The sequence below is a fragment of the Colletotrichum siamense genome (genome assembly GCF_013390195.1).
Source record: "Colletotrichum siamense strain Cg363 chromosome Unknown KSG_Cg363_contig07, whole genome shotgun sequence".
NCBI classification, from domain to species: domain Eukaryota; kingdom Fungi; phylum Ascomycota; class Sordariomycetes; order Glomerellales; family Glomerellaceae; genus Colletotrichum; species Colletotrichum siamense.
Window position 1 is genome coordinate 892326 of NW_023501020.1, and position 26520 is coordinate 918845.

General features: G+C 34.0%; 4 protein-coding genes across 4 annotated transcripts; 2 read left to right on the forward strand and 2 right to left on the reverse strand.

The window, feature by feature from the left end:
* Positions 1 to 9945: 9945 nt before the first annotated feature.
* Positions 9946 to 12056, reverse strand: CGCS363_v010573 (putative transporter; the record flags this gene model as incomplete). The annotated part of the gene is made up of 5 exons (XM_036642422.1): positions 9946 to 9951; positions 10474 to 10581; positions 10640 to 11720; positions 11769 to 11797; positions 11850 to 12056. The coding sequence occupies 5 exons, from the start codon at positions 12054 to 12056 to the stop codon at positions 9946 to 9948; spliced, it is 1431 nt and encodes a 476-aa protein (XP_036491644.1).
* A 1067-nt stretch (positions 12057 to 13123) lies between these two features.
* CGCS363_v010574 (uncharacterized protein) lies at positions 13124 to 14752 on the forward strand (the record flags this gene model as incomplete). The annotated part of the gene is made up of 1 exon (XM_036642423.1): positions 13124 to 14752. One exon carries the CDS (start codon positions 13124 to 13126, stop codon positions 14750 to 14752), a length of 1629 nt encoding a protein of 542 aa, XP_036492516.1.
* A 1356-nt stretch (positions 14753 to 16108) lies between these two features.
* On the forward strand, positions 16109 to 17610 carry azaI-0 (Cytochrome P450 monooxygenase azaI; the record flags this gene model as incomplete). The annotated part of the gene is made up of 6 exons (XM_036642424.1): positions 16109 to 16174; positions 16225 to 16363; positions 16412 to 16704; positions 16756 to 16845; positions 16896 to 17442; positions 17516 to 17610. 6 exons carry the CDS (start codon positions 16109 to 16111, stop codon positions 17608 to 17610), a joined length of 1230 nt encoding a protein of 409 aa, XP_036491643.1.
* Positions 17611 to 18106: 496 nt separating this feature from the next.
* Positions 18107 to 20302, reverse strand: uaY-1 (Positive regulator of purine utilization; the record flags this gene model as incomplete). The annotated part of the gene is made up of 1 exon (XM_036642425.1): positions 18107 to 20302. One exon carries the CDS (start codon positions 20300 to 20302, stop codon positions 18107 to 18109), a length of 2196 nt encoding a protein of 731 aa, XP_036491642.1.
* Between the last annotated feature and the right edge of the window lie 6218 nt (positions 20303 to 26520).

The window sequence follows — 26520 nt, forward strand, 5'->3', positions numbered from 1 at the left end:
ATCTCTAGATATAAAAGTTTCTACTAATATAAATAGGTGTAAATCTCTATACTATTTATATAAAACACATCACACTTCAAAAGAAAGATATAGATTTAGTTAAGTAGCTCACTAAACATATAGGTTCCTAGGAGACTTAGATATAGACTTAAGAGTTAAAGGTTTACACTTATTATCTTAATACATATAATTATAATATATAATTATAGTAGATAATTTTTATGGATTTCTACGTTAAGGATTATAATAGATTATTATAATAGATTATTATAATAGATTATTATAATAGATTATTATAATAGATTATTATACTAGCTGTTTATAATAAACTCTAATAGTATGTTATTATAAATAAAAGAATCTTAAGTATACTTAAACTCTATTATTTAATTCTAAGAAACCTAATTCCCTAACACTATAAACTAAATCTATTTTATTATATAATAAAGTTCACTTAGATATCTCTATATCCTCTTATTATAGATCCCTCTCCTCTTTATCTCTATTATTAACCTCACCTATAAACTTAATATCCTTTCTACCTAGAGAGAGGAAATTAAAAGTTATAAACTTATTAAATATATTAGTATTAAACTTTACCTATATATTTAGGTATATATCTTAAATAACTAGTATCTCTATTTAGATTAGAATTAAAGCTAGCTTCTTTCTATAATATCACTAAACTATATTAAATATCTTCACACTCTTAGCTAAGATCTAACTAATACTAAACTAGATTCTAATAGGATTAAGGAGGTCTATTTAGTTTATTTTTCTATTATACTAAGTTATACTAATAACATCCTAAATCTACTTCTATATTAAGATACTATATAGGTATTAGTAAGTATAAGTATTATTAGTTATAATAATTCCTAGAAGTAACTTAGTAACACTATAAATAGTATTATAAATGCTTTTATATATTAGCTAAAAACTAATATAGAGTAAAAAGTATCTTACTAAATAGTATAGTAAACTAAGGATAAACTCTTAAGGTTCTAAAGCTTAGCTTTTCTAATATCCTTATTCTAAAACTCCTAAAAGATATAGATAAAGAAGATTTCCTTAATAGTAAAGAAATTCTAAGTTTATAGAAACTTTACTCTAAACTTTATAATACTTACTTTAATAAAAACTTTAAGAATACTCTCTAAGAACTTATAAAATACTAATAGCTTCTAATATAACACTTTAAAAGTATTAATTTAGTTTAAGTAAAAGACTAAGAAACTTTTAATTATAGCACTCTATAAACAGTAAGTATATATATTTTAGATAAAAAAATAAAGAAATATATATAAAATATCTATATATTAAAGTTTAGTATCTCTATTAATTTAGCTATTATCTTTATAGTATACTTATTAAATAATATTATATCTACTATTATATCTTCTATAGAGTAACTATTTAGATTTATATTAATATTATATATATAGATATCTAATTAATAATATTAAGTATCTAAAGGAGTTAAGGTTTAAGGTTAAGAGTATTAAAAAGTAAGACCTAAAGCTAATAAGTTTATATTAATAGATATTATAGAAGATAAAGGGAGTTTAAATAAAAGAGAAGATAATACTAAACTAAAGCTACTAAAAGCTAATTATATTATAGATATACCTAGTATAGTAATTAGGCTAGAGGTTCCTTAAGACTAACCTATAAATCTAAGAGAGGGAGATAATAAAGCTAGTAAACATAATTTATATATCTCTATATTAAACTAAAATAGATATTTTCCCTTATCTATTCTAATTCTAAATTAGAATAAATCAAAATAATATAAAGAAAATAACTTACTATTTCTTATAAACTATAGCTTTAAATAGTTTAAAAGCAGCTTTTTATTATTCTTTAGTTATAAACTTCTATCTATTAATCTTCTTTAGCATCTTTATATACTTTTAAGTTAATATAGTCTATAGCGCCTTATTCTAGCAAATAAGCTCCTTTTAAGTATCTAATATATTAGTAAGGCGCTTTTACGCCTTAATAATATAGGGATTAGTAGAATAATCTATAGCTGCCTTTTTTTTCTTATTAGCTTTAGACCTAACTAGGTAACCTATAAAAAAGATTATTATAATAACTTTATAGATTATTATAATAATATTATAGGTATTAACTTAGTGTTTACTTATTAGAAAACATCTTTAATTAAGTTCTTAAAGAAAAAAGGTTTATTATTAATATTTAGTTATATATAGATAGGTTATACTAATATTAATAATATTATTATTAATAAGAAGTTTAAATTAAATATAAAGAAAAGATTATATTTAAATAATATAAAGAGGTTTACTAACTAAAAAAGTATAATATAAAGAGGTAAGAATACTAAATAAAAAGAAAGAGTAAAAATAGATATAAAATAGGTATAACCTAAAGAATAAAGAAGTTATTATAAAGAGAGAATAAACCTAAATAATAAACACTAAATATATTTTACTCTAGCCTCTAATTTAAAATACTTCTAATATATAACCTTTATTTACTATTTTTAATTCTAAATATCTAATATTTTATATTCTTATAAAGTATATAAATATAGATAAATATTTTATAATATTATCTAATTACCTAAACTAAAATTATTATACTATTAAGCTCCTAAAATAATAGTAGTAAGACTACTTATAAAACTACTTATAAAACTACTTATAAGATTACTAAGAAGAGATTAGCCTATAGAACTAGAAATTAAAGGTAGGCTTAATAATATAAACTAAATAGTAAATAAGATAATTATAATTTATTTTAACTATTATAATATTAATATCTTTTAGCTTAAGCTTTAAAGGAAATTAGAACTTATTAGAAATCCTATAAATTATTAATCCTAAAAGCTCTATTCTAAAGACTTATCTATAAGATTATATAAGATATAAAACACTAATTTAGTATTAAACTTATTTATTTCTAGTTAAGTATAATTAAAGCTCTTTAGGAATCTACTAAAGATCTTTTAGTAATATTATTTCACAGTATATTTTCTTCTTATTTAAAGATTTACTTCTAATTTCTTTCTAATAATATAACTTACAGCTATCTATATAGAATAAATTATAATTAAAAATACTAATATTTAGTTTTTAAAAGAGATTATAAAGATATCCCTACTTATAGAAATATTATAGCTTAGCTAGGATTTTAATAGACTTAAATTCTATTTAGATTCTATTATTTCACTCCCTTATTTAAAATAATATATACTAACCTTTAAAATTTTCCTTAATAGAATAAATATTAGAATATATTTAATTCCCTAAGTATTAAGTAAAAGTAAAAGATATTAACTATATTAAAGATAAAAATAGTAAATATAAAAAAATATAAAAAACTAAGTAGAAGAAGTAGAGAGTAAATAAAGAGTAAAAAATAAAAAAGAAAAAACTAAATAAAAATAAAGAACATATTTAATTTATATTATTAAAGAGAATAGTTTTAAATAGAAAATCTTTTATCTAAATATTAAAGGGAAGAGGAAATATTAAAGAGGAAAATATTAAGGTATAAACTATTAAGGAGATAAATATTAAGGAGGATAATCTTAAAGAGGGAAATATTAAAGAGGGAAATACTATAGAGGGAAATATTAAGGAGGGAAATATTAAGTAGGGAAATATTAGGGAAGGAAATACTAGGGAGGGAAATACTAAGGAGGGAAATACTAAAGAGGGAAATATTAAGGAGAGAAATATTAGAGAAGGAAATACTAAAAAAGGAAATATTAAAGAGGGAAATACTAGAGAGAGAAATATTAAAGAGGGAAATATATATAAGGAAAATATCTAAGATATAAATTTAAAGTAGGGAAATATTTATAAAAGATATAAGTTTATATTATATTAGTAATAGAAATATTTAATAATAAAATATAAAAGATTAAAATATTAGTTATAATAGATTTTATATAAAAAATAACTATAGCATAAGAAGTTATATAATAAGGAGATTTTATAATTTTAATATCTTAAGTTATAAAGAAATAAGAATATTAGTATAAAAACTCTTAGAAAGAAATATAAAATAGATAAAATAATCTAAAGAATATTAAGTATATAAGTATTTATTCTTAATAGAACTCTTATTTAAACTTATATTATAAGAATTTTAATAATAGAGAAATAACCTTTATTAAAAACATATCTACTTAAGTAGAGATAAGTTATAATCTAGCTATTATATTTTATAATAATTAGGATATAATAACTAAATTATAATAGTTATGCTATAATAATTAGATTATAATAATTAGATTATAATAATTAGATTATAATAATTAGATTATAATAATTAGATTATAATAATTAGATTATAATAATCTAATTAGTATATATATTAAGTCTAATATATATTTATTTTTACTATATATAAGCTTTCTTATTAAGGCTAATAATTTATTCTTAGCTATAAAATAGGTCTTAATAGAGATTATAATAAGCAGTTAAACTCCTATTTATTTAAACCTCTCTTTTAAAACTTTTAAGCTACTTTACCCCTCTTACTACTTATTACTAATCTTCTAGATAATAAGATTAAATATAAGGAACTATCTTACCCTCTACTACTAAATAAGTTAATAGTCTATCTAACTATCTTATAAGGATATTATTACCTACACCTAAGAAACATATAATATAACACTCAGCTAGTCTAATATCTCTTAATATTTAAGCACTTTATTAATAAAGTCCTATTAAATTAGTAATCCTATATAGTAGCATATTATTAAAGCAGCTCCTACTATTAAAGTAGTAGAGACTAGTATATATATCTACAATCTTCACTAAGTAATCTAAAACTACTCTCTAGCTACTATATATAATATAGATAAAACTAATCTTTTCTAGAAGAGGATCCTATCTTCTCCTCTCGCTTCCCCTACTATACCTAAAAACTAAAAGGATAACACCTAAATCTTATTAAAGCTTACTACTAATACTATAGATAATAACTCCTTTTAAGTCTAAATTATTAGTAAAAATATAATACTTTACACTCTATATAGCTTTAATTTCTCTATATTTAACTTAATATAGAGGAATAATAAGGAAGCTTAGTTTATAACTATAGTTATAATAAACTAGCTTAAAGCTTTTTATACCTATATTTAGGTTATAAAACCTAATAAGCTAGTCCTTCTCCTTATAAATAACTTCCCTATATATATTACTATAGTTAAACTTATGCTACTACTACCTACCCTCTAGATTAAGTTTCTTTTATTTAATATAATATTAATCTTCTAACCTATAGATTAAAGTATTATTAATAGCTTTAAGAGTTACTATAAGTATAATTACTTAGCCTAAATTACTACTATCCTTAAGAGGAATATTTACGTTAATCTTATTAAAAAGATAGATCTCTAAATTACCCTTTATTAAGTAATAAACTATTTCTTTCACCTTCTTAGACTAAAGATAATCAGAATATCCTAAGTAAAATCAATATTTATAAGTAGAGAACTATTACCTTAAAACGCCTAATTAAGTAATCCTAATAATCTAATATAGCTATTCGCTTATATAGTATTACTAATAAGACCTAATAAGATATTAAGCAAGTTTCTATATCTAAAAAGTAAAAACTTCCTACTTAAAAAGCTTAAGGCTATAAAAGAAGAACTTAAAGTTATAAGGATTAGATATTATAAATCTATTACGCTTAATATACTTAATAAATACCTTAAGAAGTTAAGTATATATATAGATAGTAAATAGGTTACCCTAGCTATTATATATCTTAAGGAGGTAGTTTATAACATTATTAACCTCTTAAACTTTATAGAGGAGAAGGACTACATTTTATAGAAAGATATAGATACCCTTAGAAAGCTTAAGTTAAGGTTACTTTAACATTAGAAAGAGGAAGGTAACCTAAGTATAATTATTAAGTATAAGGGAACTATAATAGATATATAGATATAGAAAGGGGTAAGCTTTCTATAATAGTTATATTATAATAATTATATTATAATAATCTCCTATAATCTTAAAACTACTTAGTATTAGGAATATATTAATTATTATATCTTTCTTTCTATAATATATTAAAAATTCTACCTTATACTTTTCTATAAATATTCCTTCTATTACTATTAAGTTTTATTTATCTACTCTATCTATTTAAGAGAAAAGAGAAACTAAATACTTAAAATATCACCTTATTATTAAATTAATTTTATACTTTAAAGTATTAATTTATAAACACTAATATCTAAAGCTAGAGAGGTATTAAGGCTAGCTTATGCTTATAGAAGTACTAAACTATATTTAGAACCTCTATATTAATAGTATAAATCTAACTAATATTATGCTAAATTCTAGTAAGACTAAGAAGTTTAACTTAATTCTTTTTTATATTATTCTTAACCTTACTAAAGATATCTTAGATCTACTTTTATACTAATATATAGAATAGGAATTACTAGCTATAGGTGTAGTTTATAATAAGATAACCTTTTAAAACTCATGCATACCTAGTCCTAAGATTCTATTAACTTAAAAATCTCTTATTAGGTTTTATATTCTTATATATCTTCTCTTAGGTATCTTATTATTTTTATTTCTATACTTAGTGTACTTTCTATAAGACCTTTTTTTTCTTTCTACTAACTATTATAGTATTAAACTTCTAAAGGACTAAGAGAAGGAATATTTCCTTAAGTATAAGGAAGTCCTATACTTATAGAAAAATCCTACCTAGCTTTATAATACTAGCTTCTTTAAAAATCTCCTGTGTTTTCTCTAGGAATTAGTAGAAATATAATAGCTTTAGCTAAAATAGGTTAAATATTATAAACTATATTACTTAGAATTATTAATAATTAATAACTAAGGTTTACTATAAGACCTTAATAAGAATACTTAGAAAAAAAAATTATAAAATACTTATATACTAAATAACCTTAAGGATAACCTTTATCTTATTTTAAAGATACTTACTTAGTATATCCCTTCTATTTTATTTATTAATCTTAAAGTTAAGATTATTTATAAACTATACTAAGAGGTCTTATTTAGACTCTATTAGTTTATATAGAGGCATATCCTCCTAGCTTAGCCCATAATTATCCTTAATAATATATTTAGGTTAACTATTATAAAAGTTAATCTTTAGACCTTAGATATTTATATAGTATAAAGTAAAAGAAGATTAATAAGGGTTTATTTTAAGCTAAGTTAATACTTTATATAAGCTATTAAAAGATACTTATATTTTATACTTTAACTTTAGAGTAGATCCTCTTAATATTTTAAGGTTAGCTTAAACTTTAATATTAAGTAAAGATATTAACTATAATAGTATAATTAGGATAAGTAATATAAAGTAAGGGTTAAATTAAGCTAAATAATAGCTACTTTCTATTCTATATTCCTATAAGTATTTTTAAAGTATCTTCTTTTAAGAGAACTTATATATCTTAATAAACTTAGACTTTTATTTATTAAATTATAGTTTCTTACTCTGCTTTATTTAGGGAATCCTAATTTTAGTATTCTTATATTATTATTTTCTTTATATATATTATCCTAATATTTAGATACTACTTTAATTAGCAAAACTTAGCTTCTACACTAGTTATATTATAAATTCACTTCTATACCTTCATTATATAAAGATTAGTAGAATAATCTTTAGCAGCCTTTTTTTTCTCACTAGCTCTAAATCTAACTAGGTAACCTATAAAAAAAATTATTATAATAACCTTATAGATTATTATAATAATATTATAGGTATAAACTGCAAATATATAGTAGTAATAATATTTCCTAAAGTATACTATATAATATAAATTAAAGATATTTTATAATAAATACTTAAAGAGATATTTATCCTTACTTTAGATATATTTTATCTTAATTATAATAAAAAGAAAAATTAATTATAAATATAAAATTAATTTTATATAATACAGACGTATAGACTATATTAGTATATCATATAATTTTTATAAGGTAGGTAGCTATTACTATAGTAATAAAAATAAGTTAGTTACTCTTACTACTTACTAAATATATACACATAACCCCTCTTTTTAATATCTACTACCCTATATATTCCTCTTTCTTTTTCCTCTATAATATATCATAACTACAATCTTATTTAGTTTATTTCACAAATAGCTATATAAGTTTTACTATTTCCCTTATTTTTACCTATTTAGAATCTAATTTCTTCTAAATATCTTAAATCTATAATGCCCTTACCTACTATATTATCTAGCGTAAACACCACTAAAAATACACCTAAATAGACCACCTATAAGCATAACTATAAGACTACTACTACAGCTACTAAAAAGACTAGCAAGAAGCCTACCTGCAAAATCCCTACCTATATTATAGAAAAGCACATACCTACCCACTACTATAAGCCTAAACATAAGTTAGATTATTATAATTCATTTTAGTTATTATAATACTAATATCCTTTAGGTTACACTTTATAAGAAATTTATTAATACTAGGCCTCCTATAGCACCCTTATCCCTAAGGTACCCTTCTAACACTTTATTAAAAAAATCATATATAATAAAGTCAGTATATTTAGTCTATCTTATTAGTAAGCTATAGCTATAGCAGCTCTTTAAAAAGCTACTAAAGTAACCTTAATAACTATATTTAAAAATATATTTATCTATTCACTTTCTATTTTTTTACTAACTTATTTCTAATATCTCTATATATAGCAATCTATACTAAGAGAGTTACTATTAAACCTATAAATATTAACTTTATTAAGAAGATTTATATAATATCCTAAAATATAAAATATTTATAGCTTAATAACACCTAGAAAAATACTAAATTCTATTCCTATTCTATTATTTTATTCTACTTATATTTATTTAGTTTATTATAATAAAATTAAGTAGAAGTAGAAAGATATTATATATACTTAATTCTACTCTATAATCTATAATACCCTAAAGCTAAATCTTACTATTCTATCTAAATAAATAAATAAGATAACACTTTCTAAGAAGGGTAATAAAAAGAAGTAAGATATTATAAAAAAGAGAAAGAAAGCTATAATAAGAGAAGCTATAATAAAGCTAAAGAAAAAGAGAAGAACTAACTATAAAGACTTAATTTCTACTATTAGCTTTAATTATAAAAGTAACATAATTTCAGACGATACTCCTATATAGTTACCCTATACTAATAATTAGCTTAAAGATATTAAGCTTAATAATATCTCTACTAGAAATCCTTATATTTCTAATACTGCTAAGGAAAACGCCTAATATAGTAATATCTTTACAGGAAATACTAGGGCTACTAATAATCTAAAGCAAAATACTATAGCTACTAATAACTATAATAAAAACCTTAAGGCTTCTACTAGCTATAAGGAAAATCTCTTTAGTAGTAATATAATAAGTAATAATAGTAGAGAAGAGGCTACTAGATATAGCTATAATCTTAAGGATTTTAAGCATCTTAAAATCTTTAATAAGGAAAGTTCTAATACTAAGTTAATAAATACTTTTAAAAAAGTAATAGAGGATACTATATATTAGCTTAATACTAATAATTTAGTATTTTATAATACTCTTTAAAAGTAAATAAATAACTATTCTTAAATTAATAAGAATAAAACTAAGACTAAAATTTAATTAATAATAATAAGATAAGATAGTTATAAGACTATATAGTAAAGAATAGCTTAGTTTAAATAGATTATCTTAAGAATTTAGTAATAAGAGTATAACTATATTATATAAAGAGTATTTAAATATAGAAATAATTTTTATAAGATTATTATAATAATTATTATAACGTAAACTTACTTATTTTAAAATAAATAACTTATATTACTAGCAAAATAAATTTTATATAATTAATAGAATAGTTAGTATAATACCTTATTATATCTATTAGAAGGTATATACCCTTAACCTATAGGTATAAGTAGAATCTCTACTTATACCTATATTAATATCTACCTACATACCTAGCAAACCTATCTACCTATATTCTAGGTATACCTATAACCTAACCTATTTAGATAGGTACCCGTGGGTATCCATAGCATAGGTAATTTGAAGCCTATTTTAGTGCCACTCCTGTGATGATAGCAAGAGCTTGCTGCTTGTTTGACGAGACCAATACTAAGCTGTTGGTCTGGAAATGACCTAGCAACTCCGGACTAGAGCAACTCAACTCCTGGGTAGATAGAAAGGTGGCACTATGGATGAGGATTACTGAGGAGTTTTGAACGAGTACCATGAGCGCTATAGACCAAAAAAATGCGGAAAAAGCAACGTCTCTCACTCCCAATTTAGATTCAAATCATAGCCGGTTTACTATGCACTGCTATTTGACATATATGCCCCACCCACCACCGAACGGTTGATTTTCTCAACAGATACCGCCTCTTGCCTCAGCATCAATAAGCATAAAACAGCCTCGCCTCTTGGTCTGTGGCCCGAATCTTTCTGTTCTCCCTTACGAGCATCCACTTCATAAGCCATGCTCCAGCAACGCAAGCTACACAGAAGGCAGCACTGCTGGCCATCGGAATGACATATCTCGGAGCGTCAGATGTTGGCCACAAGTACTAAAGCCATGGTGTCAGTGGACGACATCTTCTGTCTGTTACTAAGGATAATGCTTACCGGAGTCCAGATGAAGCTGATGCTTGCGCTCGTGTTGACGATGGCCAACGCCGAAGCCTTCTTCTCCTTCGTTTGCCCGCACGTGCTTCCAACCCAACCCAGCAAAATGCTGTTCACTCCGTACGTGCCCACTGTGAAGACCACCATCGCGAAGTAGCGTGCTCCAGTGTTCATCGTGGCACAGGCCAAGACAAAGCCGAATAGTGCAACGGCCTTGGAAATGGTTATATGCCAAGTGCGCTCGTTGTGCTTCCCAGAGCTCCAAGCCCAGACGACGGACAAAACGCCAGCAATGAGGTAAGGTGGGCAGGTAAGAACAAGGGTGATCGTGGTGTTGAAGTTGAGCGTCTCGACGATGGTGGGGAAGAAGTTCTTGAAGCCGTTCGTGGCGAGGTGCATGTGCTGCATGTAGATGAACACCCACACCTTCGGATCGACGAAGGCTTCTTTAAGGCCGCCCCAGGTGCTGCTCTGCAGGCGTACACCCACGGTATCCCGCGCGATTCTGTCGTGGGCAAGTTGTCGTTGTTCAGGGGTCAGCCAGCGGGTCGTCAGGGGCTCATCGGGAAGGGTGAAGCACGCCACCATTGCGATCGCGAACGTCACAGCGCCTTGAAGGATAAAGAGCCAGCGCCAGGCGGCGAGCCCGGCGGTGCCATCCATGCCATTGAAAACCCCTGCCGCAATCAGGCCAGCGAAGGCCGTTGCTAGGATATTTCCGGAATAAAGCACGCTGATTCGGGTTGCCAACTCTTTCCGCGTGTAGAAGATGGACAAGATATATAAAGCTCCCGGATAGTAGGGAGCCTCTACAACGCCGAGGAAGAATCGCGTCAGGACAAGACCCTTGTAATCGTGGACGACGGCTGTTAGAGCGCTAACAACGGCCCAAGCCATCATGAAGCCGCCCATGTACAGTGATGGCCGAACGCGCGTAAGAACCATATTGCTGGGAATCTGGCCGAGGATGTAGCCGACGAACAGGATAGAGACGGATGTTGAGTACTGGACGCTTGAGAGACCGAGCTGCTTTTCGAGGCCGTTCAGGCGAGCAAGCGCGATTGCATTACGGTCAAGGTAGCTTAGCTGTTAGGCGAAAAAAATGAAAGGGTGGTAGAGGTTGACCTACTTGAGCCAATACATCAACCAAAGAGTCGGCTATGCTTCTGTTAGATTACAAGTTGAAGCGTGTGAGGGTGCGTTGACTGACCATAACCCAGAGATCCAATTTCTTGACGAGCTTGATCTCTTCGGGATCCGTCTTTGCTGTGGCTCCAGAGTAATCAACTGCTGGTGCAACTGTCTTGTCATCGTCTACGACATGAGAGTGCTCCTGGTGCAGGACTTGTTGCTTCTCAATGTCAGCGACCGGCTGCTCGACATGGCTCTCTGGCCTCGGGTCTGTAGAGGTCGCCATCTCCGTCGCAGGCTACGTCAATGACAACTTTCAAGCTAGAAAGAAAAGCTCAAGAGCTACAGATGGCAAGACAACGTCGCATCCCAAAGCCGACGAAGGAGAGCGCCTGTATTTGATCTCCAAACACCGGGGAGCTCTTCCCCGCAAACAACCCCGGATTTGGCATTCTTGGCTCGAGATATCTGTGTGGAGAGAAATGCAACACACGCATGCACTCGGTGGGGATTCTTGCTCCAAAGTGACGGTAGATAGGTGTTGGGAAGTCGATAAGCCGTCGCCTCGGCCTGCGGCGCCGAAGGCCGAAGAGGAGGCACAGAAACAAGGAGCGGTCACCTCCCTCCAACGCGCCAGAGGATCACTGCCCAGGCGCCGTTCCCCCAAATTGCCCCCTCATCCCCCGCAGTTCCGGTGGATCGGGACACTGGAGGTGGACCAGAGGCGCAATTCCTTATCCGCGTCTCCGCGACCGGCCCAATCGTGTTGCAATGGAAAGACATGCTTGGTGCATTTGCCGGTTGCTGAATGGCAAAATGTTGGGGGGCTGGAAGAGACAATTGTGGAGTGGTTTTCGGCCTCGGGGCCGCGCCGCTGTCTCGGCGTCTCACGCCGCTTTGTGTAGAAACTTGGGTGTTTGCAGGCTGATGAAAAGGATGAGACTGACGCAAGGTCTCGCGGCAAATGCCCCGGATATGCATCTCATGAGCCGCATCTTAGGGTATTCCCAAGCAATTAGCAATCGGAATCTGTCCGATGGCGCTTGTGCGTTGCTTGGCTCGGTCTTCAGTCCGCAATCGGCCGCATGTGAGAGTGGTGAAGTGGACTTTGGTCCCTTAATCTTCCTTGTCGTCTGTACGAAGATCCGAAGATATCCGTAGTTGATACCATGTTGCAGTATTGGAGCAACACATATCAAAGCACCATTGATGCTGCTTCAGCCGTAGAGCTTGACCCATCTGTTGTTCATCCTACATCTTGTTCTTACCCACATCTTCGTATACACCATGATCGAAAAACCTCCAATCCGAATCGGAAATGTCTCCGGCGCGACAGGAGACCATCCACACGCGATGGCGCGCATGGTGCGCTCAGGGAATGTCCAAGTCATCACCGGCGACTGGCTCTCAGAGATGAACATCGCCTGGAACGCCATCGCCAAACGCGACGTCGACCCGAATCTCGGATACGAAAACGGCTTTTACGAGCAGCTCGAAGCCTGCATCGATGATATAATGACGAGGGACATAAGAGTGGTGACAAACGCTGGCGCGTTGAACACCACGGCGCTCTTCGAGAAGATTAAGGCGCTGTGCAGGAGGAAAGGGTATCCCGAGAGTGTTGTCGCGGCGGTTCTCGGCGATGATGTGTCTGGTCTTCTCGAAGATACCAGCCAAGACTTGAGGTTTCCTCATCTCGACCACCCCGAGATCACCCTCGACGACTGGGGGTTCAAGCCCTGTTGCGGCAATGCTTACATTGGCTGCTGGGGAATCGTCGAGGCACTAAGAGCTGGCGCGCGCATCGTCGTTGCTGGAAGGTGTACGGACGCGTCGCCGGTGATGGGTGCTGCTGCGTGGTACTACGGTTGGCGAGAAGATCAGTACCAAGAGCTGGCCGGCGCACTGCTGGCCGCTCATCTGATTGAGTGCGGACCGTACGTCGTGGGCGCGAACTTCTCCGGCTTCAAGGAGTTCCTTCCTGAGCTCGTAGACTTGGCGTTCCCCATTGCTGAGATCAGTCGAGACGGCGAATGCGTCATAAGCAGGACTGCCGAAGGCGGCGGCCATGTCACCAAGCACACAGTAACGGCGCAGTTGCTCTATGAGCTCCAGGGGCATCTCTATCTCAACCCGGATGTGGTAGGAGATCTCTCTGGGGTTCAAGTTGAGGAGCAGACAGGCTTTGGGGAAGATAGAGTACGGGTTTGGGGTGTGAAGGGCCTGCCGCCTCCACCAACGACGAAAGTAATGTTCGCGGCGGAGGGAGGTTATCAAGCTGAGGCCACCTTCTACATCAACGGTTTGGATGTTGATGAGAAGGTGACCATGATGAAGTGTCAGCTGACCCACATGTTCAAAGACAGTAACTTCAGCCGACTAAGCATGGAGCAGTACGGTACTCAGGTGCAGAATCCCAGCTCACAGCAGGCGGGGACAGTTCAGCTTCGGGTGTTTGCGCAAGCCAGGACAAAGGAGGACATCGCAGCGGTGAAGTTCAAAATCCCCATTTACGCTGTGAGGATGCAGAGCTATCCGGGGTACCATATGTCTCTCGACTTCCGGACGATGGATCCGAAACCGTTCATGGAGATGTTCCCTGCGCTGATACCGCAGTCGGCCATCGACCATCGTGTTCTGTTGGGGACCGGAGAGTTGATACCAGTCCCATCACCGAAAGAAACGGCCGATTACAAGGTTGTCCGGCCATCAGCCGACACCGCCGAACCCGTCGACCTGACATCTCTGGGTCCGACAGAGTTTGTTCCCTTGGGTAGCATCGTCCATGCTCGGTCTGGCGACAAGGCCGACAACTCCAACATCGGTTTCTTCGTGCGACATGAAGATGAATATGCGTGGCTGCGGTCATTGTTGACCGTGTCGCGATTGAAACAGCTGCTCGGTGATGATTGGTATAAGATCAATCCTAACAGGCGGGTGGAACGTGTCGAGTTCCCCGGCATTAACGCCGTGCACTTGTGAGTAATTCTTCATCATTAATATCAACAAAGAGCTGATAGACGTTAAGCCGCATTTTGGATAACCTGAACGGCGGCATCGCCTCTTCAGATAGAATCGATGGGTTGGGGAAGGGAATCGCGGAGTACTTACGAAGTAGATATGTCGATATTCCTAAGGCTTTCCTTCAGCGAGGAAGGATATAAAGAGGGATATAGGTTATCAGATTGTATTATGTTAAAAAGCTATTCAATCATGGCATACTGCTGTCGTTCGACCTCAGAAGTGCCGACTTAAAGTGTCCTATAATCTAAAGCGGCGACTACTCCGCTGGAGTCACTGGGCAGGAGCTTTGGCGACCGCCTATTTTTCCTGTGCTAGAGCGACTATATTTCCTGTGACTATAATCTAATCACTTTACTATCGTCGTCGTTATCGTCGTTGTCATCGTCGTCATCGTCGTTATTATCGTCGTCGTCGCTTCTATTGTTATTGTTATTATTGTTTACTTGTCCTTATCATCATCCCCGTCCTTATCATCGCTATGAATACTATTGCTTTCGATAGGAGGAATCAAGACACAGGAAGATTAGGCGGTCTCGAGCTTTGCACTCAACTTTCAGTTGGGCAGGTCGTAATCTCAGGGTTTATCATCCGCATCTACCTAGATAAGCCACCATCGTCATGAAACTTTTACATAAGAGAATAGAATCCGGCGACAAGATCTATATCATTGGCTCGTGAACCGCCAGTTTCAGCGACAATAACATCAGAAGTTCATGATTCAGACTGCAAATAACATTCATTAGTCTCAAAATAATTCCACAATTGGTTCTTGAATTATGAGTCAGCGACTTCAAACTATGCTCACTCCATAGTAAGGCCAAGGAACTAGCGATAGAAGTAGGCCCACCGCCCATACGTCAACAGAGGTGAAGGTCCTCACGTTAACCCTCACAATTCCCACCGAGTGTATGTGAACGGAGGTTAAAGCCCTCACGGTGACCTTCACTGTACGTAATCTCTTGGCCGAGGCTTCTGCGTCATGTCGTTAACATTCTCCCGGACAATTTTGCTCACCAGGGTGCCCAGTTTCAGACTTCCCCAGTGGATCAGCACAGCCGAGATACCGGACAAATCGATGGGTTACTCTCACGGCTGTCGGTGTGCCGAAGATGTCCGTAATTCGCCCGGCCGGTGCCTGAAAGTCTAATTAAAAGAAAGATCACCACCAAAGCCCGCACTGTTCTTTGCCATCATGAACATGGCACATATAATAAATGACAATAGCCAGATTACACGGGAAATGGATGCTCATTATATCGGAATAGCACGGTGAGAAGAAAATTACCTAACTCAACACCCTAAGACAAGGTCAACATGGACTTCCGTTTGCTGGAAGCCGCAATTGCCCTAATGGTAGTCATCGGAGGTGCGGTCGCGTGGGTAAGTTCGCCTGTCTATGAGAATTGAAAGAAGTCGCTAAACCTAGATAGAAGCTGTTGAATTCTTTGAGGAGCCCAATGGCAAACCTACCTGGACCTTGGCATACGATAATTTCAGACCTTCGATTACGATACGAAGTTGCCAGGGGACGAGGACCCCATTGGATCCATCAATTGCATCTGCAATACGGTCAGTCTTCGCGACGCATTGTCAGGTCCATTAGCTAAACATCGACAGGTCCCGCGGTTCGTTTGGGTCCAAGTGAGGCAAGCTTCCAAGACCCAGCCGCCGCCCAAATCATACATCGCATCAAAGGCGAGTACTTGAAGGCCGACCTCTACGATAAATTGATCACTGGAGTTGTCAATGTTTTCACCACTCGGAATCTTGACGTCCATAAACGCCAGCGACGTCTTCTATCGTCCGAGATGGCCGAATCTGCGCTTCAGAAACACGTCCCCGTGGTCGAATCAAACATTCGATTGGCACTGAATCGCATGCGGGACGACATGGAGAAGAATGACTACACGGTAAGGTTTTCGCTCAATTCTACCGATATGTGTACTGACTTTCTTTGAAAGGACGTGTATCATTGGTTCCTCTCAATGGCCACTGACATCATCGGCGAGCTCAGCTTCGGTGAATCCTTCCGGATGTTGGAGACTGGAGAGGTCTGGTAGATCCGATACGTACGAGGCCATTTATGCTGACTACTTATTAGGAAAACCAATACATCAAAGACATGCAGAGCGTGGCCCAGGCCGGAGGAGTCCGGGTCACCTTTCCCTTCCTGCTCCAGTTATCGAAACTGGTGAATATACCGGTGATAAGCGACGCTGTCGCCAATCAGGAGAGACTCATTGGTTATGCTGACCAGTCTATCAAGCGTCACCAGAAGCTGGCGCAAGACAAAGGCGATGAGATGAACAGTACACTGTTTTCCAAGCTATATGACCAAGTGAGCGGTGGGAATCTCAGCTTTATTGAAGTGCGTGACAACGCCGTAGGCTACATCGTTGCAGGCTCAGACACCACCGCAAGTGCCACATTCCAGGAATTCGATGAATGCCAACAGCTAACAATTATGAAGGCAAATTCTTTGACTTACCTTGTTTGGTTGCTTTGTCGTCATCCAGAGGTTAGGGACATCCTCGTGGCAGAGTTGCGAAGCCTACCCTCAAACTTCAATTACGAACAAGTCAAAAGCCTCGAATACCTCGGATACGTTATCGAGGAGACACTGCGCCTCTACCCCGCTGCACCGGCTGGTTTGCCCCGGCTCGTCCCGTCTGGCGGTGCGGAACTCGGTGGCTATTACCTTCCAGCTGATACCATTGTCAGTACGCAAGCTTGGAGCTTGCATCGTGACCCCAGAGTATTCCCGAATCCGCTCAAATTTGACCCCGGACGATGGGAACATGCAACGAAGGCAATGAAAGACGCACTGCTCACTTTTGGCGGGGGTAGTCGTGGTAAGCATCCGTCATATTGCGTCCAGTTCTCAGTGCTAGGTCTAACCTGCTCCAGTTTGCTTGGGGGTTCACCTCGCACGAATGGAGTTGCGGCTCGCTGCAGTCCATTTCTTTCTTGCTTTTCCTGAAGCAACAATGTCGTCCGAGGAAGGCTTCACGGACGATGATATGGAACCAGAAATGTATTTTCTCCTGAAACCGGCTTCTCACAGGTGTCTCGTGAAGGCAAATTGAGCAAAGCTAGGCACATGGCGAGGTCGGCCCGGTTTGTTGTTCCGGATCCCTGGACACCTATACTGCGATTCCCTTGCTGGACGAAGCACCCGCTGAAGTGCTCTTACTCGACTCCCTTATTGTGTGGCTTGTCCTAGGGTGGGCTATAAAACTCCAACAAGCATGTACATAGAGCATTAGAATGTATTATTGTATGGCTACCGCGGCATTTTGTTGTTTGTTAGCCTCAGAAGTACCGACTTGGAGCTTCCCCTAATCCAAAGAGCCACTCTTGTGACAGCTGAGCGATCGCATCACTATGGTACTGATCGTAGTAGATGCTCTGCAGGTCCCCGAAGCAGTCGCGTAGCGTATCATCCACCGTCATGTTGACAAAGTTCTGGTTTGTCTCGTGCCCATACATGGCGTCTGTGAGATTCATGTCCACGGGCTGGGATGTGTGGCCAACATCTGCGGGCTGACTGGCGAATGACATACTCGTTGCAATTGTCTGCCCATTTTGGGCTTCCACAACGTCCGCTACAACCGCGTCACTCAGGCGGTCAAACAATTCAGAGGAGTTGCGTGCCATAGTCCATCTTTCTGAGAGAGCGACCAACACCTTAGAGCAGGCACGAGTATCGTTGACGACCTGACTGATGGACGGAGTCGAACTGAGGGTTGCATTGGCGACGTTTCCACTGCCTTGAGACCGGTTCTGGATGTGCTGAATGTGGTTTCGTAGGGCATAGATATAAGAGAGGCCGGCAATGAATATGGAATGAAGAGTGACCCAGGAGTAATTGATCTTTCTGGATCGATGTAAGTTGGCGTATAGCTTGATTGCTTCTTGTGACGAGTCGAACATGTGCTGCAAAACGTTGCTGTTTCTGGAGGCGTCGCATATGGAGGGGGACGGTCGGAATAGCATGAGAATGCCGTTGTGGTACAGCAGCTCGTACCATTCCGCTGAACGGAAACTAGACCTGCCAGCCGGAGATGCTAGGGGTGCGTCGGCGGGAATGAGCGGGAGGCTAGAAGTCCCCGCACGCCATGTTTGGAGCTCCTCGGCTAAAGCCTCTCGGGTAGTCTCGTATGTGGTGTTGCTTTCTCTGTTGATCGTGCTTCGGTGCAGTGAATTAAGAATTTTTCCGCAGATAAGTCGGTATTGCACGATATGGACGAATATGACTGTGCCTGGATGCCACTCTGGGGTTCCAAATAGCGCTGTAGACAAGTGACCATCAAGTGGTGCACTGGTCGGAATCGACTCCGAGTGAGGAAGCTCGGCGTCGATGTCGTCCAGCTGTATCGCGAGTGGTCGCCCAAGAATCATGCTGGCAATGCGATCCATGGATACCACGCTCCAGAAGCATCTTCGCTTGATCTCCAAATCTTCCTGTCTTGCCTCGATTTCCGTCTCATCTCCGTCTCGAGGTAAGGTGTAAGTCGACGACTTGTGTAAGCCAAGTTCGAAGCATGTCCGCGCTGCCACTCCGATGAGATGCCAGACATTGGTGCTCGTATCATGGGACGTGGTGCCCATCCTGTACTGGCAGATGAGAAGCAGTGCCTGAAGCGCCGTAATCCCGCCCTGACCGAGAACATCAACTAGACGCGTCAGGGCTCGATTGTAATGGACCTCGGCGTCCCAGATACCATTCCAATTGAGTTTGTAAACTTGTGCCGTGCCGATCGCAAGGGTCATATCGACAAGGAAGCCGTCAACAGGATTGATCGAGTCGGAACTCCTTGCCTCATAAACAACATCCAGCGCCTTGTCGAGCGCCTTTGGAGACAGGAAGGGGTAACAGAGTCGATCATGGCCACAATACGCCTTCACTATCTCTGTCGCCATGGCCCTTGGTGGCAGGCTCGAAGCGGCGTTGAGGATCAAGCTTCCTGTTGTGCCATCGCTGTTCGATGTGAATCCCGGAGGTTGGCCGCCTATGAGTTGAGACGGCGCGGCAGGTTGGCTGTGCGATTGAAGTAGATTGGCGAGGAAAAGTCCACTTGTGGATCCGACGAAGTCTCTCCCTCCCCCAGCACTGAGTGACAGATGGATAACCTGACTGGCGATTTCGTTGCTGCCAGCAGGGGCTCGTTGCTCCTCGGTGTGCAGACCGAGGCTTGATGAGGTGGCAGGGGTTACCAGCCTGTCTCCGCTACTTGCTCGCTCCTGGTGCTGCTGGGGCTGCTGTTGCTGAGCCTCGGCCAGTTTACCGGATAGCTCGTCATTCTCTGCTTGGAGGTCTCGTATCTTTTGCTCAAGTCTCTCGACATCCTGGCGTCGTAGCTCAATCTGGTGCTCCCGTGCGGCATACGTGCATTGCGCGTTGATCCTGGCACACGGCGCGCATGATGGTCTTGTACGGTCGCACCGAACCTTTCTGCGGTGACAGCGCTGGCACGCGCCGGTCCGGCTGGCGGATGCCGGTGGCATTGAATGCAACCCTTGCCTCTCTTGTCTGTGTAGAGGATCAACTCATGTTGTCCTAGCAGTTGCTCGAGGGGGCTTGTCTGCGATGACGAATGCCTGGGTTGAAGGGGGTTGTTTCCGGGAAGTTGGAAAGTCTGGGGTAACCTCCCAGCGTGGGGACCTTTGAGTGCTAGAACAGGGGCTTCTTTAGCCAACCATCCCTCCCCGGTTTCGGTCATGTTGGTGGGTCTGGGGCAGGATTCTTCCTGGTGCACTCAAGACTCAAGACATTATCTGACTACATGGATGATCACCTTGCGTCGATGAGGTATGAATTAATGTTTCTTGGATGATTTGGGTAATTTTCGGAGTTTCACGGGATGTGGACTTGATGATAGTTTCAGTCGCAGTATGACAATTTGCCATGCTGGGGCCAGACCATCCCAGCAATAGCATCTTGACGACCAACACAGTTTCCGGGGGAAGCTGAGCTCTTGACGGGCGAAACACCACAGACTCAAGCGGAATGCGAGACGTCACATTTGACAAAAATTTTAACACTTGTATATTGGCTGCCATTTGGCAGCGGGGAGTTAAGACTAACTACGCCCTCCTCCCGCCCATCCCTACAATTGACAAGAATTACCGGTCGCTCCTGGCCTGCCCCGCTTCGACTGCCTCAAGTAGCCTAAAGTCTCCGATCGTGGTACTAGACCATATCTAGGTATCCAAATGATCAGTCCAATCAGTCAAGTTGATTGAATGATGTGCAATTTTTCATTGGAAGCTATCGGTACAACTTTAGATAGAACCTAGAACACCGCCAAACTGTAATTGGAGGCTCATGCGTTCACTGCGGGGTGGCTCATGGACGCCGGCGTTTTCACATCTTTCCGATTGTCCTTTGGACCACAGACAGCACTCATGGATCTCATGAGTTTGTCCGACTCCACCGGAACATCTCAAGCACATGAATACAACGAGGAGGCAAGCAAGCCAATTCAGGAATAGTCATAACCACGCCGAAGGGCCGCTGCCTGATGTCCTAAAGCACTGACATCTTGGAATTCAAGCTTTTGGGCTCTTTGTGATTTCAGCTGTTGCGTATTCTCTTCGGGTCTCACCCGAGCCACAATATGCCATCCGAGCCTACATCTTTACATAATTTCCAGTGGCGAGCGCCTATTTCCACCATGAGCTTCTTCAACAGCAAGTACATGGCCCTTCTTGGGGCATTTATCTTGTATATTGTCGCCATCTCGATACTCCGAGCCTTCCGTCCAGGCCTTCGTCAGATACCAGGCCCGTGGGTTGCTAGATATAGCCCTATTTGGAGAATGATGTTCGTGTGGAATGGAAAGGCTCATGAACGATACCGCGAGCTCCATGCAAAGCATGGACTAATCGTACGGACTGCCCCGAACGTCGTTGATATCTCGGATCCGTCCGCCATGTTTACCATATATGGCATCGGCAGCAAATTTCTCAAGGTTCGTACATATATGGTGGACGATGTGGCCTCTGGCCAGCTACTGTGACTTTTACCTGGAACCTGTACTGCAACGACCTCTGACTTCACCCTTCAGCTAACGGCTTACTGGTCATGTGATCGCCTTAGATTTCTGCTTAGCTAGATAGTCCTATAAATCGCTATCTCTAGCTTTAGCCTTATTTCCCCTATACACGCTTAGGTGCGCTATCTATTAGATAATCTTATTACCTTTAATATTACTTTAATAATAACTTTATAACTTTAATTAAGTTTAATTACTATAGACTTTCTCTAGTTTTCTAACTTATTATTACAGTTAGCTTTCTAATAGTAGGGTCTACTAATAGAAGCTGGGGATTAATACGTTCTAATAGTACACTAAGTTATAATCTAGGTTAAAGGTTATAAGCTATAGTAGATCAGGTCTTTAGAAGCTAAGGTAATTAGTTTTAAACTTAATAAGTAATTTATAGTAAAAATAAGCTAAGAGTATCCTAAGGATAAATATTAAGTTAATTACTAAAAAGCTATAGAAGTTTAACTATAAACTAAGTTTAAGGTTATACTATATATAAGTTTAATTCTAAATATATTCTTTTATACTTTAAGTTATTTTAAATTATTCTAATCTAAAATAATTATTTAACCCCTAAGTTATATTAGATTATATTAATCTAATATAATTATTATCTTATTATTATATAACTTATACTATAGTTTTTTTATCCCTAAATAAGTCCCTATTATTCCTATAATCTAGTAGTATAAATATCCTATCTTAGTTACCTAACGCTTAAATAAGTTATTTAGCTATTATCCTTATTTATAGGTTATAATATTAAGTCCCCTCTCTAAAGGTCTTATCCTTAAAACTTAATATAAGTAAGTTATTAGTTTTAAGTTAGAGATCTATTAATTATACTTCCTAATCTACTTATAGTACTAATACTATATTAGGTTATATTATTAAAAATCCTATAATTTCTATACTTTATTACTATTATTATTCTCTTAATATTACTAAGAATAGTTTTAAAGTTATACCTTATTATTACTATTATTTAAAAAAGCTTTATTATAAAATACTACTAAGGTTATTAGTTTATAAGAAGTATATTATTATTAGTAGTACTTATTATTCCTATAATATTTTTAATAATATAATCTATTAGTATAAAGTAGTACTTATTCTAAGTTTTTTTTTTTCTAGCTAACTAATTATAATAAAATAGTTAATAGTAAAGTCTTATTATTTAGATAATAAAAAAGAGGAAACTAAGGAGTTATTTTAAAAAAGAATAGAGGTATTATAAAAAGCGTAAACTAAAGTAAATAAAGTACTTATAAAGTTAAATTATATTTATAAAGTAAAGAGAATAATCTTTAAAAAAGGTTATAAAGAGATATTAATAGTTATAAAAAAAAGTAAAATATCTAAAATTCTTTCTATAAAATCTTCTATATTAGAAGTTTAGTCTATAAGTAGCTTTAAAATACTAAACTTAGATTTAATTCTTAATTAGAATCCTTAAACTTTAGATTTTTTATTAAAGGAGTTTTAATTATATTCTAATATTCTTAGTTAAATAAATAGTTTTCTTTATTATAATCTATCTATTTCTACTAATAGTTTAATATATCTATATAAATATTTAATCTATAAGTAGCTATTAATATTTATTTAACTAAGAAGTATTACTAATATTAATATAGTTTCTTATTCTTAATATTATTACTAATAAATAGTAAGTTTATTAGTTATATTAATAAAGTTCTTTATAAGTTCCTAAATATTATCTTTATATCTATATCCTTTCTACTTAATAAGATATTAATATCTTTTAAACTCTTTAAAATAGTTAATAATATATTTAACTTTATATTCTAGCTTATTATTCTCTATAATAATAATATTACTTATTTATAATCCTTATAAAGTTAGTTTAAGTAATAAGATATAAAATACTAAGTAATACTTTATAGTATTTAGGAGTTTAAGCTTATAATTAATTAGTAAAATAATTTATAAGATTTTAAAAAGTTTAAGTTTTTTAAAGTTAAGTTTATTATTTAGTCGTTTTATTTTAATATTTTATTATATAAGATAGGTATTATCTCCCTCTTTTAAAGTTAATCCCTTAATCCTTTATTTATTACTAAATTAGGTTATTTATTATTATATAAATTTAAGTTTTTTATATATATTTTCCTAGATATCCTTAATTTATTATATAAAAGTAATAGCTTTAACTACTACTAAGTTTAGTTATAATTCTCTATAAGTAGTAAGTTTAAATCTATAGTTAAGATAGAAGGAGGATTCTCTAATACTTTCTCTAATTATATTATTATAAGTAAACTAAATTATTAATAGTAATATAACCTAATTATCTTAGTTATAATTAATATAAGTATAAAGATATATTTTAAAGATTTAGTTAATTTATTCTATTTATCTATTAGTTTATAAGTGAAATATAATAAATATTACTTATTTAATACTAAGTTATAATATAATTAACTTTTAGAATTTAGAAGTAAATATTTTATCTCTATCTAATATAATTTCCTTAAGTGTTTTATAATTAGTAATAATATATTTAAGAAATATATAAATATATTTTTTAGTATTACTTAATTCTTTATATAGGATAAAGTAAGTATATTTTATAAATTAGTCTATAATAATAAGAACGCTATTAAAATATACTCTTATAAAGGGTTCTTAAAACTTTAATAACTTAATAATAAAGTTAAGTAATATAAATTACTAAGTAGTTTATAGTATAAGTAAAGGTTATAATATATTATAAAGTTAATATTAAGTAGGTTTACTTTTAAAATAAACTTTATAATCTTTAATTACTTTTACTATATATTCTCTAATAACCTTTTCTCTATATTATTATTATAGTTATTTCTAAGTTTTTATAATTCCTTAGTAACTATATATAAGTTAAGTATAAAACTCTATAATTACTTTATTATTTAGTTTACTAAATAAGCTAATACTAAATTATTTAGCTATTATTAAGAGTTTAATAGCTAATATTAAATCTCTACTACTATTTTCTTTAAGAATTACCTAAGTTTTTTTAAGTATTAAGATATTATAATCTAATTATTAGCTAAGAGTATTAGCTCTATTATTCTTTAATCTTTTATAATAGATAATCTAAAAATTAAATTTAAATAGGAATTCTAATTATTAGATCTATTATTTATTAAGTACTTTAGATATAGTAAAGTATAAAAAGTTCTTATAATTAGAATATATAAATACTTTATATATAGTTCTTAAGAGCTTAAGTCTCTATTCTTTAAAAACTTTAATAATTACTATAAGTTCTTTATTATAAATTTAATAGTTAAACTTAAGTTTATAAAGTTTCTAAGAGAAAAAAATATATAAGTATAGCTTTCTTTCTAAGTCTTATTATAATAATTATACTCTAAAAGTATAGTCTAAGGAGTTTAATTCTACTTTAAACTACTTAGTAAAGTTTAATATTATTAAAATTAGTTTACTACTAATAAAATCCTTAATTTTCTAAAAAGCTATTTATTAAAGTTCCTTTTATATAAAAGAGGTATCTTTATAGCTAAAGTTAGTAAAAGCTATATTAATCTTATTATAGCTTTTAATAAATTTTTAGTAAAAATTAATAAAACCTAGAAATCCTTAGACTTCCTTAAAGTTCTTAAGTTCTAGTTATTTTTTAATAGCTTTAATTTTATTTTCTAATATATAAACTTCTCTAAAAGTAATAATAAATCTAAGATATTCTACTTTCTAAGTATAAAATTTATTTTTCTTAAGTTCTATTAAGAACTTAGTTTTTTAAAAAGTTTATAAAATATAATAAATATCCTCTTTATATTTTTTTAATATTAATAAGAATATAAGGATATTATCTAAATAGATAACTATATAAATATTAATATATTTATATAAAACTAAATTAATTATATTTTAGAATATTATAAAAGTATTAATAAAACTAAAAAATATAATAAAGTATTTAAAATATCCTTTTTAAGTCCTAAAAGCTATTTTTTATTCTTCTCTTTATTTTATTCTAATTAAGTTATAAACTTTTTTAAAGTTAAAAGCTATAAATTAGTTAATTCTATAGAAAAATCTCTTTATTTTATTAATAAGTAGTAATAAGTAGTAATTTTTAACTATTATTTTATTAAATATATAATAATTAATATATAGTTATAATTTTCTATTTTTCTTTAGTATAAATAAAATTAAGCTTCTTATTAGTAATATTAAGGGTTTAATATATTTTTTCTTAAGATTTTCTTTAAAATATTTATTTAAAGCTTCTATTTCTATTAGATTAAGGTTATAGATTTTATTAAATTATAGTTCTTTTCTTTTTTTAAGAGGGATTTTATAGTTAAAGCTTATATATTTAAGTAGTTTAGTTTCTAATTTAGTTATAAAAAGTTTCTTATAAACTTTATATTTTTCTAAGATAAATAAAAGTAGATTATTCTTAAGATCCTCTATTATTAATTATTATAATATAGCTTTTTTTATTTTAAAGTAATAAATATACTATTTTACTATTTTTTATTATATTAATTTATTTAAAGTTTACTTTCTATAAAGCTACTTAATAATTAAACTATTATAATCTTACTAAAGTTAGCTTTTACTTTAATTTATCTATAAGTTATTTATTTATAACTAAAGTAATCTTAATACTATATTATATATCTTTATATTAGTAATATT